Genomic DNA, 20187 nt, shown 5'->3' with positions numbered 1-20187 from the left:
TGAGAGAGAGGAATAGTTCATGGGGTGGGGGGTCCAAGACAGAGACCATCTATTGATCGTCCACCAATCCTTCCATTTGACCGCATTCAATTATGGAATATGGTTCGCCTCCAGCTCAAATCTTTCCATAATCCCGATATTGTGTTGCCAGCTCAAACTATCCATGCCTCTCCTCCTGGCCCTGGGTGGCCAAAAGGTCGACGGGGCGCCATCCTCGTCAATGTTGATACCGCATATGAATGGCCTAAATCAGGTCTATCAGGTGAGTCCTTTTTCACCATATGTCAATGCATATAATCAACGCACTTCCCAAAGGCCACGTTATCTGCGAATTATGCCTCATAATGCGCCCAATTCATCGTCAAGGTTCTCGTATTGCTTGGTGAGATCAGTACCTTTGTTACGTGCGGCGTCTGAACATTGGCCCCTGCAATCCTGCCACTGGGATGCATGTGTTGAAGCGTGCAAAGCATGCAGATGGTACCCCTATCTGTAGTATCATTCCTCTTCGCCAACTCCGTGCATTTATTAGTATCATCCCTCATCTGGGGGATGTGGCGGATGTACGATTGACTTCAGCTACATCTACACATTATTTCCAAGAGTTTTTTTTGAACAAGTATTTTGATAAGGACTTTTATTATGCACTTCACAATGCTACTACCCCCGATAGATAGCTAGCTTTGGATATCATTACTATGTACTGTTTCAAACGGACACTTAGTTAAAGACTCTTTGAAAATAAATTCTTTTGTCGCATCCTAATGAACGCTACGGTACAAACCGGGTAAATGCACTACCTGCGATTTTAATATTATGAAATTGATTGATTTCTGCACGACTTACTGAAAGAACAGGAGTGCTACACCGCCAGGGACAATAGAACAACGAATTACCCCCCATGTCAACATCTTTCGCCAACTATCTCCTAGCGGCTGTCAGCACCGTCACTATCCATCCCATACACTGCACGAAGGATGAAATGGATATACTCATGAAGAGTGAGTTGGGCCTGCAAGACCAAGATCCCCTGGTTCTGTGGGAGGAGGACCTGAAGCCTAAGACCTCCATCCTTAAAATCCTCATTCCTCTTTCAAATCTCAACAAATCGGAAATCAAGAGGATCACTTACATCAAACAAGTACCAGGAAGCCAAACTCAGATACATGGGGCTCCCGTTTTTGACAAGGAATGGTGACTCAAAAATGCTTTCCGAAGTAAACACAAGGTTGCAGTTAGGCATACCCGGTTTCAGGCAGCTCAGACTGAGTCGCAGACTGATACAGACATAGAACTTGAAGGGGATTCCATGCTAGAGATGGAGGGCAGCTTGGGGCAGCAGGATTTCGTCAAGGCTGGAACGAAAAGAGCTAAGCCTGTAGGACAAATGGAGGAAAAGAATTGGGAGTGTCTTTTCTGGGCGATATACTATCACATGCGTGAACTGCTCAAGGAGCAAGTCCAAGAGCGCAATGTTGATGGATCACAGCACTCGTCATCACAATGCTCGGGAATCCAGCGCTCGCACATTTTGCCCTTCACCGAGATAACAGATCTCCGGTACTGGTCTTCAGAGTTCACCACCACTTCCATACCAGACACTACCGATTCACGGAAGCCTGATCTTGTCCTCCTGGATTACCAGCTCAGAAAGCTCAGTTTCTCGCAAAAGTCCTGGAAAGATGTCCTCACAGGAGTTGAGATTACCCAATCTGACCTCTCTGTTGATCGCAAAATACCTTCATTCTTGGGGGTTGCTACCAAGGGCTATCTGATGATGCGGGAGCAACCATGGCGTCATTTCATCCTACTTTTTAGTATCTCCAAGTTCAAACTTTGTGCCCATTATATGGATCGCTCCGGCATGGTGATCTCAAAACCACTCCCGATCGTTACATCCCCTGAACATTTTGTCGATGTGTTGAATACCGTCACTTTAGGAAATCGCTCTTCCCTCGGCTTTGATCCAACAATCCATATCTGCAACTCTTGTAACACCATTCCAACTCACGCTGATTTACCGAATGGCTTTGATGCCATGCTTCCTGGGGCAATAGGCTGGGTTTACGACAATGATGAGAATGTATACTGGATTATGGATATACTATGGAAGAGCCACGGTCTTTTCAAGCACGGAACTGTCTGCTATCGCATTTGAGATAAGTTTAATCAGGAGTACACACTCAAAGATTGTTGGGTCAACGAGGATGTCAAAGATGTCGAGATACAACTTCTCAAAGCAGTCGAAGGCATCCCGAATGTTGTTCAACTCAAGAAATATTGGGACGTACTTTAGAGCTAGTTCGGCAACTCGATATTTTCGATATTTTTCAATATTTGCTTTGGCATGTTTGCGAAAATGTTCACCGGCATCGTTCCGAGATGTCGGAGCTCGAACCTTGCTTCTCTCCTACTGTACATATTATCAATGGATGTATACCCTCATCTAACCCTAGAGCGGCGTAAGAGGCTTTTTGCTGGTGCGGTCGCGATCACTGCGATCTGTGCACAGTACACTACTCTTCTCATGGCCCAACCTGAAGTCAATGCTCCCCCTAAGTCCAAGGCGATTCGGAGCTTGAATTTGAGCTTATCAACAAGATCAGTGATAATGAGGGTAGGGTATATACCTTGATGGATCCCCAACCACTGGGGTTCGCGATGGAGCGCCAACGCCTAGCAGCGCTCATGACGAATCCTCGGCCAGAGGTCCGGGAACGACTCCTCAAATGCATGGTACTCGTAATCAGCATCGTTGTTGCTTCTACGCACGGCATCCTACAATCAATATATCCCAAAGATCCCGAGCCCTATCACACTTCAGCGCTAACTGGGCAAGACTGGGTGATCGAGTTGCTCACTGGTCACCCAGAGCGCATCAGGTGTGAGCTTGGCATGCGCGCCAATGCATTTGTGGAGCTTATCTCCGAGCTTCGCACCATGGGCCATTCAGACTCCAAGTTTGTGTCCCTCGAGGAACAACTTGCGATTTTTCTTTACACCTCTGTGACTGGCCTATCAATCAGGCATGTTGCGGAGAGATTTCAACGCTCGAACGAAACGATTTCACGGTGAGTTTATTTTATTTTATTTCAAGTGACAGTATCTAATAGTATGTAGTTATTTCCGCAAGATGCTTATCATCTTCACGTCGGACCCGTTCTATTCAAGATACGTGCGCTTTCCAGATGGTTCGGTCCCCCGGGTGGCGGCAGTGCTTAATGGGCCTGCAGAAGCGGGAACAGCAGCAGCGCTTGGAGCAGCAGGAACAGCAGCAGCGCTTGGAGCAGCAGGAACAGCAGCAGTGCTTGATGGGCCAGCAGCATCCGCAAGATCGTTATCAGCATTGGTGGTGGAGGGAGCAGCGCCACCTGGACGGAAGACGTGCCGCCCTCTAGCGCCGCCCAATGGGATGATGGTCTGCATTTTTTCATAATGCTCCCATCCCCTGTTGCGGAAAGGACGCATGAGGTTATTTGCCTGACAAAAGTCAGCGCTCAAATCAATATGACGAAGAGGGGACATACCTTGACATACGATGTCCATACAGCCGCAGCCGCAGTTCCTTCAATCCCAGCTCCAGTCTCATTGTCCCAGTGGACCCCTGTCTGGTTGCGGTACTTCTCGATAGCATGAAATATGTTTTTAAGCTAGATGAGACTCGTCAGCTTAGATCAGATGAGATCAAATAGGGCTTACTGATGTCCACTTGTTTCGAGTTGATTTCGCTGTCTTCAGTGGACCTGCGCGAGTGGATTGAAGCGCCTCATGATTGTTGATGAACTCTGCAGCAGAGCCAAGAACCTGCTGCTTGAAGTTGCCTGCCCCTTCAGCCTCTGAGCGATGATCATAGAGATAGTCTACAAGGGTAACAGTCTCGACATCATTCCACTGCGCTGGTGGGGCCTTGGAGTGAGGGGGAGCATTGACTTCAGGTTGGGCCATGAGAAGAGTAGTGTACTGTGCACAGATCGCAGTGATCGCGACCGCACCAGCAAAAAGCCTCTTACGCCGCTCTAGGGTTAGATGAGGGTATACATCCATTGATAATATGTACAGTAGGAGAGAAGCAAGGTTCGAGCTCCGACATCTCGGAACGATGCCGGTGAACATTTTCGCAAACATGCCAAAGCAAATATTGAAAAATATCGAAAATATCGAGTTGCCGAACTAGCTCTTATGATGGGAAGCCCGACTCCACTTCACGCATTTGTAGTCATTGCTCGACATTCAAATTCGAGACAAAAATCCATCGGCGTATTCTCTTGACACCCTGTGGGGTGCCATTGACTCACTTCAACGATGTACCCAAGTTAATCGGGGTTTTTCGTGATCTTGTTGTTGGTGAGTCCTTTTGCAATCACCTGAAGTCCTCTGTAATCACCATGCATTGTAGCCCATAAGGCAATGGTGGGCCGACGTGTCCTTCACGGAGATCTCAGCCCTAACAATGCTATTATTTACCAAGGAAAAGGCTATTTTATTGACTTTGACCATGCAAAGTTTCTCAATGATGATGGGAAAGCAGATCCAAGTCCACACGGTACTGTGAGTTACAACGTTGCACTTATTTCTGCTTGTGTTAACCTCATGGTTTACAGGGAACTGTACCCTACATATCTTTTCGCGTTCTCCGCCTAATGGGAGATGGTCATTTGGTCCAACATATGCCCTGCGACGATCTCGAGTCACTTTTTTACATCCTGCTTGAGTTTACCGTGATATATCTAGGACCGAAGGGCATACTGGCCCCCCAACCCAGTCCAGAAGCTTTGCGACGGGATGCCGTTTGGAGGTGGGCGGTCTCCTATGAAAACATGACCCAAGATGGTCTCGCGACCAGCAGTATTTGGAAGCGGGAATTCATCAATGGTCTGGCTGACCCACCCTTAATCACTCCATACTTTATCCTCTGCTGCCCCCTCCTTGAAAAGTGGTGTTGCACAATTTCTCTTGCAAGTTCTCAGTCAACTGCCCTGTCTCACAATACAATATGCGATATTCTAATGTGGGACTTAAGCATGATCAGTCAGCAACTTTCTCAGATACATCCTCCTGCACTTCTAGCACCTCTATCTACACCAGAACCAACCATCGCTCTATCGCCTCCTCCTGCACCTCCATCTGCACCGGAATCAACCATTGCTCCACTGCCTCCTGATATTTCTGTAGCTGTTCATCGGTCTCGTCGGTCAAAGATGGCACCTGTCAAATGCTAATTGACTGGTTCGGGGCTTCCCTTGTTGTGTAGCATCTGTAGAATGCACTGCATCCGAGTCCGATATCTCATTATCTCGTTTATTCTTCGTTTAAACACCTCTACCTAAATTCCATATTTCTGTAGTATTTTTCCTTCATCTTCCACCTGTGCTTCATTCTTCATATTCTTCATTGAATGTAGCACTATGTACAAAATGTTCCTAGCTTACGTAAGTTCCTCTGTTATATTTCGGGATATCCAACTTTGAACTTCATCCTTGAAGTTCACTCCATGCCTCCTAGGAAGAAAGCCAGGCATGCTTCTCCCTCACGGTCCTTGAGTCCCCACAATTCGAGGATGAGGAAGGTCACCAACACGGCATCTGAAGACGTTGACGATTCTCGACGGCAAAGCAAACGGTCCACACGAGGTGTTGGTGGTCATGTAGCACAGCTCAAAAAAGCTGGAGAGACCTTGATGGCCCCAGCAAGGCAACAGAAGGGAAGAGGCACTGTCGAAATAAGTGACTCAGAAGTCAATCCAATGGCACCTTCGCAGCAGCTCAAGAAAGGGAAGAAAAAGGTAAGTGATTCTTTTAAAAATAGCTCAACTAACATTCTTTTAGGCTGATACGAATTTCCTACCTCGTCTTGTTGAAGACGACGACTCACAATCAAACACTCAATGTTGTAATCCGTTTCTACGCATGGCCGGCCCTGATGATAGGTTTGGATTCAAGTCATCTTCCACTGACAAACAGGATCCTCGGGAGGCAACTCAGCCCATTGGTCGCAGCTCCAAGAAAGCCGTAGGTGAATCCATAGAAGATGAGGCAAGGAAGGATAGAATGTGGGACTTGGATGAACGTGACGAGTTAGAGAATGACGAGTTAGAGAATGACACCGATGAACATGATCACAATGATCGACCCAGCGAAGATGAAGATAGTTTGTTGTGGGATACGCAGGAGTAAGTCGTACCTTGTATCTTTTCCTCACATTTTAATTCCTTATTGTCCGCTCAAGGGCTTCAGTCGACCACATGGCTTTATGCGGCGATGAAGACAATGAAGACAATGAAGATGGCAATACTCAGATGGATCCCGACCAGGGGGATTTTGACAGCCAAGACTCAGGCAATGATACTCATCATGAAGCCACAGACACTTTTGATGTCCTTGAATGCCATCAAACGAAAAATGGATGACGTAAAGCTCCCTCCCCGACTCATTTAGCACGTGCATGTGTTCCATTTTGATTATTATGCACGATTACTGATATGTGCCTCAGTCTTCTCGCAAACAAGGGTCCGCCTGTCCACATGAAACTGGCTTGAGGTCTCGTCAGCATTCACCCAGCCTTGTAAGTTCTTGTGACTTTGGGTTTGTTGTTTTTAATTTGTTGCATTAGGGATCTCGTCGCCCCTCCCTCGAACGAGTAAGCACTTCTTCCTCTTCTGGGCGCTTGGCCCCTGGACGCGCACCTCACAGAGTACCATCTGAAAAAACTGCATCGACCTGTGTGCGGCCAGGGCGTCCACCTGCACACTTCTCTGTTTCTCATTCAAAGTCCCCTCATCCTTCCTCCTTTCGCAAACTGTCTCCTCATCAGCGCTCTCCAACTCAGTCTATGGTTTCTTCCAGTCACAAACTGCCCTCCTCTTGTGGACGGTCTTTGTCACAGTCTCTGCCCAGGCATTCTGCTCAGCCAGATCAAACACCTTCTCCCGCTCCTAGTTCAAGCCAATCTCACTCTTGAAGTCCCTCACCTGTTCAATGCAGCAAATCTGGAGGCGGTGCACAGTGTGCCAACCAACAAGCTAACCCCTCGAGGCTCAGCTTCTATCCAGAATCTTGGCAGGCTCTCCTACAGGCAGCAAAGTTGGAAATGTGGTTGCAGGCAATTTTATTGCATCCTCTTCCAGTTCATCAGGAAGCGGTAATAAATTGTAATATTTATTGCGAAGCAATCATATGGCATATTCTCGAAGGGCAACTCAGTACACAAGGAGCGCGTCAGTGCAGCAGCGGCTAAGCTCCTTAAGACCGGTGAATATCTTCGGCTTCCCGACTCTTCTGAGGTCAGTGGCAACCTCGTGGTGTGCGACAATTCATTATTGATGTTTACAGGGAAAATATACCAATTTTGTGTCGCAGGTTCTCAAGGAAGCCTGCCTCAGTTTTTACTATGGTAACAGTAAAAAAGCACTCAAGGTAACTGACGAATTTCAAGACAGAATTCCTGTCAATGGCCTTATTCTGGTGGCCGCGGTTGTAGGCTTTAATTTAATCAATTTTATATTCCTCGCTGATCAATGTTTTACAGATGAAGGGTGTCCTCACCGGCTTCCGCGACAGTGGTACTGACAAGGTGCCTGACCTTACTGCTGATACGTGCAGGGCCGACTTCAACTTACTGCAAAAGTCTGTCGACAAATTGATGACCATTCCCGAACGTCGCGCGGAGCTTGAAGAGATGCTGAAGGAATGGGCTGAGGAGGGGATGATGGGTGAACTTCGCAATGACTGGGACAGTGCAGCAGGCAGTGATGATATCAATATCATCATTTAGTATATTTTTTTGTGCCATTACAATGTCGTTTGCACAACATGTTTGATCTGTCTACAATAATCTAGTCTGCTTGCAATGTCCAGTCTGCCTACAATGTCCAATCTGCCTGCAATGTCTGGTTTGTCTACACTGTCTGGTTTGTCTACATTGTCTAGTCTGTCCAATCTGTCTAGTCCATCAAATCTGTCAATATTGTGCCTTTGTGTATGGATTGTAAGCCTTTGTGACAATATTGTAAAGAGGGCACTTAGCTGTGGGATTGTGCTGTTTGTACAAATCTGTACAAATCTGTACAAGGTTTTGCTAGTTTGCTGATGTGTGCCATCAATGGAGGAAATCGCACAAGACCAGCATATAGTCAGCCTGCAGAACAAATATTGTTGTGAAGACCAAAGTTGCCCATATGACCTTTGTTATCCCTCAGGTCCAACTGCAAAGCACGTCCATCTCACCCACAAACACCTTCGAACTTGGGCAGCTGCAATGGCATGAGGTCTGAATGTATTATTCAGACATATTAACTGACAGGTCATATGCAGGAGGCTGATACACTTGGAGTTGATATTGAACATCCTCCAAACTCAAAAATCTTCGATCCAACTGACCATGGTGATTCAGATTCTGATGACATTTCAACTCTTGCACGAAGACGACATGGACAGCTTGCAGGCCACAATCATAACAACTAATCCAACATAACTGTCAACTTTGCTGGTCTAGCTGAGCTAATTCGCCCATCCTCTCCTTTGAAAAACCCAACTCGCAGCACCAAGACAATGGCTATCCCTCCGAAACTTGATCTCCAGTCTTTTGTCACTTGGTTTGGTCTACCAGGGCAGCTTCACGACAAACTGAAAGCAATTCATCTGGATGGGCCACACCTTCTCTGTCTTATCTCTAATGAGCAGCTTCGAACTGAGGGTGGCCTCTCTCTGGGAGAACTAGCGGTCCTTCATGATGCTGAGGAATGTTGGAAAGAAGGTCATGAGCTGTAATTGAACTGCTATTGTACACTGAAGATTTGTGCTTGCAAACTGTATGTGAACTTCGTCATATATAACCTGATTTGCAGAAAAAGCCCCATGTCATTGACAGTGTGATGGAGTCACAAACACTATACATCTCATAATAGAGTTTCTTGGTACTAAAAGTGTGTAATCCACTCCGACAAAGGCGAGATTTGATGACACTGAATGCTTGCTCAATAGGATTATAGTCAGGTAAATATGGTGGTAAATATTCAACTCGGCAACCTTGAATGAACACATTAGCATGCCAGCACTTGAACAAGTCGCGACAGCCAATTACCATAGCTATAAATGAGATTGATGACTTATTCAGAATGGTGTATACAAGCATTGTCAAGAATGATGACACTTCGTGGAGCAGGATATGGGTTGGTCAATGGCAGCTAGTAAGGTCAAGTTGAGTTTAGAGAACAGCTTCACATATGAAAAACCTACAAGATCATCACAAAGAAAATCATAGCATGTCTGGTGTGTGAACTAGCCCTCAAGAACCCTTACAGCAATGATTCCTTGATCTAGAGCCATGGCAGCTAACATTGACAAGCGCCATTTACGAACAAATGGGTCATGCTGCTCAATATGCTGGCCTACAGGTGCCCGACCCCAAAGATGTGCATAAGTTCTGTCATCTTTTGAGACTTTGTTGAGAGAAATCAGGTAGTTGGCTGGATACTGGCCAATTCGATGGACAAATGCTGCACGAACCATGGGATTGTGTTCAGAAGCAAGCTTCTGCACCCATTTGACATTGAGTCCAGCATGTTTGAATGAGGCATGGATGGTTGCAAGAGACACAGGGAGATCACGATATTCTTCAAGATGGCAGCTGTATTCATCCAAGAAAAGGGTAGGCTTGTGATGAGCCAAGCGCAGCAAGTAGAGACAATCAGAATGAATAAGCTTTCGTGGGCATCCGCGTCCAATAGCAAGTTTTTTTGTAACATCTCCAATAGCACAATTTCGACATAGAATTCGGTATAATGTAGACAGTGAGAAGTCAACAAGCTGGCAAATTTCATGGTTGGAGTCTCGTCGTTGATTTTTCAGCTGCAGAGCGATGCGTTTTGCATCGTTGCTGATGCAGCAGTTGACCATGATGATGAATGGTGTACAACACGCACAAACAACACAGCCTCAAACAATTTTCTTTTTTTGAGATTGTCATTATTTACAAAAATCACTATAATGTGGTAGTACTATATATACTTTCCAGAGATGTCAAAAGCCGAACGATTGTTGGGAAACTGGTCCCCCAACAATCCACGTCCTAGCCTGGTCTCCCATCTCCCATCTCCCCCAAGTTCCCCACCCGCTTCAACTGCAAACACTGATACTACAAATACTTCTTCACCTCTCTGACCATGGACTCACATATCCCTCATGCAATCAGTTGCAAACCATCTTGTCAGCAAGCACGACTTTCACAATTTATGCAAGCTAGATCCAGGAAAACAAATCACTAACTATCACCGCTGCGTAGTAGTGCCACAGCTCGGCCACGGTTTGCTCTGGTTTGGTATTTACAGCTATGTCAGAAGTTCAGCAATCCCCATGAGCCAAACCATTGATTCATCACTTGGTTCGACTCATTAGCTGTGTGAATCAGTTGCAACTTTCATAAGCCAAAAATTTATGAACCGTGGTTCGAACTGCTTTAAGCCAGCTTAAGCCAGTTCAAGCTGAAATACAAACGTGGCAGTTGGGTGCTTTTCTTGTCGTGTCTCACTTGTCTCAGACTCTCAGTGTTGTTATATTTTTCTACTATTGTATACACCATGGATAAGGTCCCTGTTCGAGTTGATGGAAGGTTTAGGTTAGGAGACATTTTGGAATCTGGTTCATACAGTATTTATTCACGTAGTAAGTACTGGCTACATATTGATTCTGATTCATCATTTGGACCCTATTTAGCTGTCGTGTATCGTGCACAGAACATCATCAAGGATGTTGCAGTTGCCGTTAAACTGGAACCCATCGCCCACTCATCTTCTGTGCAGCGTGAATACAATATTCTGAAACACCTTGAAGGCAGTGTTGGTATTCCCTGTGTCATCTGGTTCGGTAGGGAATCAATGTATCATGCTCTTGTTCTCGACCTCCTTGGGCCATCACTTCACAATCTCTTCCTTGCCCATAACCAAAAATTCAGCCTTAACATGGTTGTAAATATAGGAGACCAGTTGGTCAGTCAGTGTGTAGGCCATTGCATTTGCATATCACTAATCCTTTTCCCAGCTTTCACATCTCGAATATATCCACTCCCATAATTATGTTCATGGTGATATTAAACCACAGAATGTTGTTGTTGGGCTTGGCAATTTGAAAGACACTGCCTTCATTATAGATTCACTTTGGTCACCCCATTTCGAGTACCTCTTAGGTTGTATTATGTCTATAGAAGTAGAGGCCTAAGTGGTGCTTTTGGGGGGGTCCGGCCTATGTTCTGTGGTATTTCCCTGAACATATAGGGACCAAAATGTGATGTACTGGGGATGGTCCAAGGATCATTATGAAAATTATGTGGGAAATACCACAAGATACTTTTGGACCACAGATACATTGGGATTCCCTGCAACATGGGGGTGTCAGGGGTCCTACTATAACCAAATTGTTGCAATAAATTTTTCAAAATTGCAGCCCATCCATCCATTGATCCATCCATCTGCCTTACCTTTGTTTCAACATGGATGCCAATGGTATCGTAAACATCTCTGCATCTGACAAAACTACCAGCAATTACCATTAGCAATAGATATTAGGATGGGTAAACCTGCAGATATCCAGACCTTGACCTGCACCCATACCCATGTATCCAAGGGTATGAGCAGGTACAGGTCTTGGCAGGAGGACCATTGATATTTTTTACCATCATAGGAAAGACCATATTGAGAGGGAAAAGACCATTGGTATTTTTTACTGTCAGAGGGAAAGACCATATTAGGAGGGAAAAGACCACTGGTACTTTTTACTGTCATCGGGAAAGACCAGATCACAATGGGAAAGACCGCCGGTATTCTATACTGTCATAGGGAAAGACCATTGGTATGTTTTAAACTAACCGGGAAAGACCGCTGGGATTGTATACTGTCATAGGGAAAGACCAGTGGTATGTTTTAAACTAACTGGGAAAGACCGCTGGGATTTTTTACTGTCATAGGGAATGACCAGATCACAATGGGAAAGACCATATTGCTTGGGGAACAACCAGTTTACAATGGGAAAGACCACTGGTATTTTTAACTGTCATCAGGAAAGACCGCTGGGATTTTTTAACGTCATTGGAAAAGACCATTGCTATATTTGAAACTAATGGGGAAGGACCAGATCCTGAAGGGAAAGACCAAATAGTGATGGCAAAGTCCATTAATGCTTTTTATATCCATAGGTAAACTAGTAGCTGGTAGTAGGAATAAACCACATGCCCATAGGGAAGGACAGTTGACACTGATAGGGACACACCAGGTGGTTATGGAAAATGCTTACATTCACCTAACATTTTTACTACCATGAGGAAAGACTAAGACAAATAATTTCATGTTAATGCTCAGTGGCAAATTCAGCCTTGAAGGTCAAGTTATATCACACATAGTAACATTGTTCAATGTACACCAAAGTGGCAGCAGTCAATCACCAAATTCAATTGAAGAGGATAGAACATAAGGGGGTGGGCATATATGATATACATAAGTGATATCATAGGTGGAGACATGTGTCATATGAGGGTGGATATACACGAGAGGAGGATACATAGGATTGAGAGACATATGATGCATAGGATGACGAGGAAGTAGAATAAACAAAATGAAGATCACTGAATTATAAGCCAAGGACTCGAGTTGTAGACACTACGGAGAAAGCTGAGGCTGTAAAAGTCAGTTATACTCATCTTCGTCCACCTCATCTACGTCGATGATTGGACGGCGATTGGGAGATGCAGGGCGGAAACGAGGAGATCGGGCACATAGATGATGATGGCGCAGAGAGGAACCAGAACGGCGAGAGACAGGTGCATGTGAGGAATGCGCTGGCAACTGAGAACGGAAGGTGCTGGCAATTGGTGGAGGTGGGTGTGATTGAGGACATCCAGATGGGATACAGTGACTAAGGAAATTATATGACAGTTAGTTGAGATACATTAACATTAGAAAAACAACATACTGATTATCTTGCAACCTGGCATGGTACCTTTCCACTACCGTCTCATTCTCCAAGTCACTAGCCTTGCGTGCAGTTTCGTAGTTGTCCCATGTCCGCTTGCAAGTATCTGAACCATAGGGTAAAGTATGACTGTCGTCACGTAGGCCACCATGTTGACGTTGACCACCAAACCCTTGATGACCAGCTGACCTAATTTTTTACTTAGCAGTCAGGTCTTCCAGCGTCGCAGTGCCTCGTACAGCACTCGATGTTCCCATGCCGGATCTCCATTCCATGGCAATCACGATTCGGGATGGTGCAGCTTGCATCGTGATTCTTGAGGCTCGGGTGCAGGAGCTGGACGCTAAGATTGATACCCTGCAACACCTCCATGAGAGCCTCCGGCGCACGGTGATCAACCGGCACCCTTCATTTTCACTTCTGGACACACCGGCCGATGGATCAATGTTGCTTGATCAAGGAGGTCCCCCCCGTCCATGTCACCCCTCCCCTCCGCACTTTCCAACCTCATTGATTCGGACATTTCAGTGACGGAACCCACACCCTTGACGCCTGAGCATGGATCTGCTATGGTAGGTCCCATGGTTGAGCCTACCCAAGTTCAGCCTGAGGGTCCACAATCCTCCGGCGAAATTGTGCTCCAGGATGAACCAGGCAACCTCTTGCCAGAATCCTCTGGCGATATTGTGGTCCCTAATGAACCAGGTAACCTCCTGCCAGAATATGCTTCTTCTGATGAGGAGATGGATGTTGAGGGAAAGGTTGATCTTCCTGGTGAGGAGGTTGAAATGGCTACATAATTGCTCAGTGATAGATGTACATAAATCTTTTTCAATGCATGTTACCTATGCCACAATTGAATGATTCAATGATCAGCCCTGATATCCAGAACTCGAAACTGTAGATTGAGGTAGATATCACCCGAAACCTGAACACCCGAATTTTCAAATTATCAGTGCCAAACCCCGAGTCCCGGGTGCCGGGTGCCGAGTCCCGAAATTCGGAACTCAGGATTTGACATTTGAGACGAATGACATCTCTCAGACAATGTTTAAATCAACCTACGTATATCTGTAAACATTTTACTAACCCCCAATCCTCAAACCGAGATGTATCAACCCCCAAACCCTGAACCCCGAGACTGCCGGGTCTCGGGTTTGGGGGTTTGGGGGTCCCAGAACTCGGAACTTGGGGAAATTTGGGGAGATCAATAAAATTTGATTTACAATCCAGTTGATTGACAAACACGTTGACTTACCCATGTTTGAAATATATTTTGTTTACACATACCGAGTTCTGAGTTCTGAGTTCCAGACCCCCAAACCCCCAAACCTGAGACCTGGCAGTCTTGGGTTTCAGGGGTCCGGAACTCGGAACTTGTGGAAATTTGGGGAGATCAATAAAATTTGATTTACAATCAAGTTTATTGACAAACACATTGACTTACCCATGTTTAAAATATATTTTGTTCTACATACCGAGTTCCGAGTTCCGGACCCCCGAACCCCGAAACCTGAGACCCGGCAGTCTCGGGGTTTGGGGGTCCAGAACTCGGAACTTGGTATGTAGAACAAAATATATTTTAAACATGGGTAAGTCAATGTGTTTGTCAATCAACTCGATTGTCAATCAAATTTTATTGATCTCCCCAAATTTTCTCGTAGAGAATGCTACACATAGCGTGACTGCATCCTGCTTACTGGCCGATATTCTGATCAACAATAGGAGTATACTTGGAGGTTACGCTGGCACCTGGGACCAGGTCACAACAATCGGGTTAGATATTTGCAGGCTGCACCAGCTCATTCAACTTCAACGCCGTGCATTCAAATCAGTCGACCGAGTGATTGAGTCATTAGAAAATGTATAGTAGAATCTATCCAGTAGTTGGTCAGTTCACATAGTTATTATATACTATTGTACAAAATATGAAATATGGGCTGTGAAAACATGCACCAGATTCCCAAACTCTTAACCCCTAACAAAGTTGGTTGCATATCGGGAGTTTGGTTTCTTCAATCTCTTTGTGGGTATATTGACTGTTTGACTCCTTGTCCATTTGGCTGGAGAGTCCTGCAATTGATCCTCTGCAGGACATTTCTTTCCTCTAGGTGCAATCTTACTGCTCTTATTCTGCACATACTTCTTTGTGACAGGTTTCTTGGCTGCATTTGAACGTCCACTCTGTGTGGTCCTTAACTGACCAGTGGGATGCGATGCCAGTCCCACCCTCCTGGGATTATCGACAGGAGGTTCCAGGTATCGAAAGGCAGATGGCTCTGGATCCGACTGCTTGGCTGGTGTAGGCTTGGTTTTGCTCCAAATGGCGACTTCTTGATGAGGTTGTGGTTGCTGTATCTGGCATGTTTCCTCATGTTTATCATCTGCACCCTGTTCAGAGTCTTCTGCTGGTATATTGTTTGGTGGTAGGTGTGCAACTCCCTTGCCAGATGTCCTTCCTAGCTTATTGATCCGGGCTTCATGTTTCCTAGGCATCTGGATTGCATCAGAATATGTCTCTTCGGCATGATCTGATTCCGGTATGGCCATTGATACCTGGACTTTTCTTCTCAGCCTGGTCCGTCCCACTAGCCGCTTGTCAGCATTGATTTTTTCCTCCTGCATTTGGTTATCTGTGTCTTCGGAGCCATCCAAATGAACAGTTGCCTGTTTGGTTGACGTTTTCTGAGATGTCCTCTGAGCCCTGCTTTTCACTTGTGTGCCCACTGCTTCCAGTTCGGTCATTTCGGTGTCAACTTCCCCTTTGCAGTTCCATATCACGGGGGGTCTGACTTCCTTCTTGACTTTGCTCCACCACCTGTGGAACTTGAATATGACATCCCGGCAGTTTTCCTGTCAGTTGTACCAGAACTGCAAGAGCTCGGTTTCCTCATGCCATGTCATCCTGGATGGCTCCCGGAGTTTCTTCCCCTCTGGTAGATATGGAGGGGGGATGAGCTCATCTTGCCTCAGTATCACTTCCTTCCATGGCACCGGTTCCTTTGGGTTCTTACTACAGTCCTCTATAGTCACAATTAGACTAACCAATGGCTCAGATGGACTCCACTCATGGTAATGCCAATTCAAGAAAGTTCAGACAACTGCTTTGCAGGTCTCCAAATCCAGTTTGGTATAATCTGGCAGGACCGGAAGTGCATCATCTCCTATATGTAATATGTATGTCTTGTCCTTCCAGCCCTTTTTAATGATGGCATCGGATTTGACTTTGTTATCTTCCGTACCCAAACCAGGTGAGGTTGGCTGGCTTCGGACGAGTATGCTGATGCTCACCGAACTGTTTCGACACATATGACTTTCATTCTGGCAAGATGTCCTTCCAATCATGCGTCCTCTCAAAACTTTCCCCATTTCCAATCTCCTCGTTGTAATCGTGGCTGTGTTTGTATGACTCGGGATTGTCTCCTGTAAGTGATGTATTTCACTCACCTTGAAACCATGAGTTTGTCATCCTCGCTCTTCCAAGCCGAGAGGATGAACAGGCACATCCTGGCTTTCTTGAACGAGCAAGTCCTTGCTCTTCCGCCTTGCAGTGTCTGCCTGAATATCCGGAGGGACTCCTTGCATATTCCACTGTCCGGCCATATCCGTAGCATCTTCTATCTCCTCAGTAAGAGAATTCACCATGTCAGTAAGATACCTCGAGTAGTGGTGCATCATCTCCAGTTTTCTGGGATTTACTCTGGTGTCATCTTGAATCTTCTTCAGAAGCTCCTTCTTCCAGAGAGCTCCCACCACTGTACGGTACATCCACTTCCTCCCAAGATTGATAGGAGCTTTAGCATCCTTCTTCTTTTCTCCATGATTCTGCAGTCATTTTCTGTAGATCTGGATGTCAATGATGTCAATGATTATCTACAGTTCATGACACAACAAGCTCACCGTCTTTCAGGATCTCAAGAGATTTTTATCCATCTTGGGCACCTTCAGCTGAGCTTCAGTTGTGGCATCCTTCCAGATCACATTTCTCTCTTGACCTGAACCGGAGTCCCATTGCTCCAAATAAGATTCCAGAATAGTCACCTCTTCTTTCTTTAATGGCACCTGCTTCTGAGGCTCTTCATCTGACTCTGAGTTGCTCCCTGTCATTGATGAAATATGTGGGAATATGAATACGACAGAAGTGCAAGAAGGTTCACAGAAGTTTAATTTCAGCAAGGTTGCCCAGTTTATGGTTGAGATAATTAGCATGCATGGGACACACAAATCAAACAGGAGCCAATTAGGGAAAGTCCGTAATAGGGATAATGAAATTGTAGATCACATATAGACCATCACATCATCATCTTAACAGATCTCAACATGGGGAAATCAAAGGCAAAGGAAGTTACACCTCCCGGAACCGTACATGTGGTGAAATGGAGTAGAAAAAGAACCACTCAAGGTATCAAAGGACGATGGGTGACAGCAGAGCGTACCAAGTCAAGCAAATCAGTGCAGTCATCACCCACCAAGTCACCCACCAAACAATTTTCGGATGGATTGATGTACAGATTCTCCGAAGACTTCCATGGAGGATATGATGACCAAGAGAGCATCAATCCCATCTGACTTCCAAAAGGCTCAAGGAAAAAGATGAGAAAAACCTTGGAAAGTCAAAATGTACCAATTTTCATTGATATCAGGCTCATCCGATTTGGAAACAGTAGACTCCAAATGAATATCTTCAGCAGTGGACTTTTGACACAGGATTATCTGAACATCCTGCTAGAACATGAGGCACCACCTCTGAACCGGGTGTGCTGCTTGTGTGATGGAGATGGAACACAAAAGTGCCAGGACTGTCTAGCTGAGCCCATATTCTGCACAAGGTGCTGCCAGTCTCAGCATTCCTTGCTGCCTTTCCACTGAATACGTCAATGGAACAGCGATTTCTTTGAGGAGACAACTCTCACCAAGTTAGGGGTAGAAATTTACCTGGGCCACAGAGGACAAAAATGTCCCCACCACTGTTGTGAATGGGAAGACACCAATGACAGGGAAGGATCTACTGCACCCTCAGTCTTCAGAACCCCGGGAATGACGGAGGAGGGACATATCAAAAGAAATAAAGATTTCTGGGCATTCCACATTAGGGTCCCAGACATGGGCAATGATTTAGAAGATGTGTTCATCGAGTCTGGATGTCTGACTGTCTGGCTGGAACCCCCAGAAGCAAACATAGCCATGCCGGGCATATGTCGGATGACAGTTGTCGACACCTCGGGAATCCACATCATGTCAATTCATTTTTGCCAATGCTCTGATGCACTCACAGCGGACAAGCAGTTGTTTGAAATGGGCCTATTTCTGGCATCGTTCACCCGCCCAAAGATGGCCTTCACTTTTACATTGCTGGACGATTTTATTCAGGCCAACCTGGAATGTGGCACTTCCAGTATGAACTATTATGGCAAACTCAGGCGAATCACATCCAGCATGTTCCCTCATTTAGTGCCAGTAAAGTCTGTTCCGTCCCGTCATTTATCAACTAACAAAAAGTGTCAGTAGGACTGATATAGGGAGTTACTCAGAGTAGCCAGGCAGTGGCACCAGTTGAAGCTATTGAAGTGGAACAGATTCGGCCACGAGCAGAGGGACCCGAATGATGGCGAGCTGGCTTTGTTCTGCCCAGCATGTCCACAGCCAGGGATAAACATGACTTTGCCTAATGAAGACACTACAATGCAGTGGCTATACTCCCGTTCCCTGGTGATGGATGGAAATTTTAAAGCCGAGCATCTGCACCCAATCAACCCAGAAGATGAGGTCTGATTGACCAATGGAAAAGGCTTCATGATGGTGAGAGCCAGATACCAGGCCCATCTGGCAATCACTGAAGATTTGACTCAGCGGTCGGAATGCAACAACCATAGGGCGGTAAACCAGGGAAACACATCTTGGCACAAATTAGAAGCTACCAGAATCAGTGGGTGCGCATGCACTCGCTATGGGTGCTTTGTGCCCAATTCAATGGTGAATTTCCAAAAAGGGGAGAGGTAGGCAATTCCGAACATATCAATCCACATATCATTGTCTGGGAGTAGACAGACGAACATGGACTACACTTTATGCAATGCCCTCACCCATAATACCGATGGAATCGGCCGAGCATTAACATTTTACAATGTGAACTGTCAGTATGACAGCATTTAATTGCACAGGTAGAGAACAGCACACATCTGTCCATCCCTTCTGGAATGGCGATAACCCCAGGGATAGGACTGTGGCATGTTCACGGACATCAAGACAAATGCTTTGTCCGGTATGCATCAAACTTTATTCCAGGGGCCAGCAGAATTGATGGCAAGATCATGGAGACCCTGTGGGCCACCCTTAACATCATCTCTTGGCTGCTCAGGGAATGTCTACTCCACACCGGCAAGAATGCCTCGACTATTAGATGAATGACTGCAACTTCATGAAGATGATCCGAATGGGTTTGTCTTTTGATTTGCTCCCAGTCTATCAGGACCTCATTATGACAGGCATGTCCTTGTCCCGGAAGTACAAGGAGGCAAAGCGCGGGGTTGCCGAAAGCAGCAATGCATTCAAAGAATTGAATGACTTGGCCGATCCAGATCTAATACAGGAGTGGCTGGTTCAAGAGAGCACCGCGCAAGCCTCTCAAATACAGGATCTGTCAGCCATGGACATTTACAATGTCCAGTTGAAGAAGGGTGTGTCCCAGCTGTCGAAAATAGAATCTATGATGTACTGATGGCCAATGTCAAAACAGCAAGATCCTGGAAGACAATTGAACTGGACCTCCTTTGGACCTCTTTCCGTCAGCTAGGAGAACGGCCTCAAATGGGAGTTGCCACCTGGCTTGCTTCTGGAATAAGTATTGAAGAGATGCAAATTGCTCTGGCAATGGATATCAGGAGGATGGGGAGACATCCAACAGAGACTCAAACCCTGGAGATAGCTCATTGGAGGATTAAACTCCAACATTCCATTGATGAATTCATGGCCTCCACAGCCAGGTACCTCGGCGAGGAATTTGATGCAAACAATGTCATCTCTGACATGGACACCAGATTTCTCGACGAGATGGCAGATGACCGGGAGTCCAGTGACACAGATTTGACTGGTGAGACATTGTTTACCCCATGGGCTGCATTCCACCATCTGACCACTGATGGTCTTATCAAAGTTTCAACTTCCAACTATTTATACTGTGTGATCTTCCATTTGTCAAACCTCACCAATGCGCTGTCAATATCAAATTTCA

The 20187-nt window shown here is 45.8% G+C and overlaps 10 protein-coding genes across 10 annotated transcripts; 6 read left to right on the top strand and 4 right to left on the bottom strand.

Annotated features, from left to right (window-relative positions):
• Positions 1-901: 901 nt before the first annotated feature.
• F5891DRAFT_1218462 (uncharacterized protein) lies at positions 902-2339 on the top strand (the record flags this gene model as incomplete). Its single annotated transcript, XM_041369365.1, has 3 exons — positions 902-1177; positions 1229-2140; positions 2174-2339. The coding sequence occupies 3 exons, from the start codon at positions 902-904 to the stop codon at positions 2294-2296; spliced, it is 1311 nt and encodes a 436-aa protein (XP_041217052.1). The 3' UTR covers positions 2297-2339.
• Positions 2340-4407: 2068 nt separating this feature from the next.
• Positions 4408-5219, top strand: F5891DRAFT_1199412 (uncharacterized protein; the record flags this gene model as incomplete). The annotated part of the gene is made up of 2 exons (XM_041368755.1): positions 4408-4548; positions 4602-5219. The coding sequence occupies 2 exons, from the start codon at positions 4408-4410 to the stop codon at positions 5217-5219; spliced, it is 759 nt and encodes a 252-aa protein (XP_041217051.1).
• A 272-nt stretch (positions 5220-5491) lies between these two features.
• Positions 5492-7770, top strand: F5891DRAFT_1199411 (uncharacterized protein; the record flags this gene model as incomplete). The annotated part of the gene is made up of 10 exons (XM_041368754.1): positions 5492-5782; positions 5826-6169; positions 6226-6373; positions 6490-6561; positions 6610-6841; positions 6894-7001; positions 7049-7137; positions 7190-7279; positions 7329-7472; positions 7525-7770. 10 exons carry the CDS (start codon positions 5492-5494, stop codon positions 7768-7770), a joined length of 1764 nt encoding a protein of 587 aa, XP_041217050.1.
• A 1622-nt stretch (positions 7771-9392) lies between these two features.
• On the bottom strand, positions 9393-9875 carry F5891DRAFT_897680 (uncharacterized protein; the record flags this gene model as incomplete). The annotated part of the gene is made up of 1 exon (XM_041373394.1): positions 9393-9875. A coding segment is annotated over one exon (483 nt), but the record flags the coding sequence as incomplete, so codon positions are not given.
• A 698-nt stretch (positions 9876-10573) lies between these two features.
• On the top strand, positions 10574-11210 carry F5891DRAFT_1199409 (casein kinase 1, epsilon; the record flags this gene model as incomplete). The annotated part of the gene is made up of 3 exons (XM_041368753.1): positions 10574-10643; positions 10710-10981; positions 11034-11210. 3 exons carry the CDS (start codon positions 10574-10576, stop codon positions 11208-11210), a joined length of 519 nt encoding a protein of 172 aa, XP_041217048.1.
• Positions 11211-12670: 1460 nt separating this feature from the next.
• Positions 12671-13328, bottom strand: F5891DRAFT_1199408 (uncharacterized protein; the record flags this gene model as incomplete). Its single annotated transcript, XM_041368752.1, has 3 exons — positions 12671-12899; positions 12957-13140; positions 13196-13328. The coding sequence occupies 3 exons, from the start codon at positions 13326-13328 to the stop codon at positions 12671-12673; spliced, it is 546 nt and encodes a 181-aa protein (XP_041217047.1).
• Positions 13329-14927: 1599 nt separating this feature from the next.
• On the bottom strand, positions 14928-16027 carry F5891DRAFT_987929 (uncharacterized protein; the record flags this gene model as incomplete). The annotated part of the gene is made up of 3 exons (XM_041377964.1): positions 14928-15774; positions 15823-15969; positions 16002-16027. 3 exons carry the CDS (start codon positions 16025-16027, stop codon positions 14928-14930), a joined length of 1020 nt encoding a protein of 339 aa, XP_041217046.1.
• A 394-nt stretch (positions 16028-16421) lies between these two features.
• Positions 16422-17063, bottom strand: F5891DRAFT_1199405 (uncharacterized protein; the record flags this gene model as incomplete). Its single annotated transcript, XM_041368751.1, has 2 exons — positions 16422-16781; positions 16899-17063. 2 exons carry the CDS (start codon positions 17061-17063, stop codon positions 16422-16424), a joined length of 525 nt encoding a protein of 174 aa, XP_041217045.1.
• Positions 17064-18140: 1077 nt separating this feature from the next.
• F5891DRAFT_1132041 (uncharacterized protein) lies at positions 18141-18956 on the top strand (the record flags this gene model as incomplete). The annotated part of the gene is made up of 3 exons (XM_041364719.1): positions 18141-18418; positions 18476-18722; positions 18774-18956. The coding sequence occupies 3 exons, from the start codon at positions 18141-18143 to the stop codon at positions 18954-18956; spliced, it is 708 nt and encodes a 235-aa protein (XP_041217044.1).
• Positions 18957-19389: 433 nt separating this feature from the next.
• Positions 19390-19880, top strand: F5891DRAFT_966406 (uncharacterized protein; the record flags this gene model as incomplete). The annotated part of the gene is made up of 2 exons (XM_041376227.1): positions 19390-19633; positions 19693-19880. Coding segments are annotated over 2 exons (432 nt in total), but the record flags the coding sequence as incomplete, so codon positions are not given.
• Positions 19881-20187: the final 307 nt, after the last annotated feature.

This window comes from Suillus fuscotomentosus, assembly GCF_016647785.1.
Source record: "Suillus fuscotomentosus strain FC203 chromosome Unknown F5891scaffold_187, whole genome shotgun sequence".
In the NCBI taxonomy this organism is placed as follows: domain Eukaryota; kingdom Fungi; phylum Basidiomycota; class Agaricomycetes; order Boletales; family Suillaceae; genus Suillus; species Suillus fuscotomentosus.
Note: the sequence above shows the minus strand (reverse complement) of the source record. Positions and strands in the feature narration are given on the sequence as shown.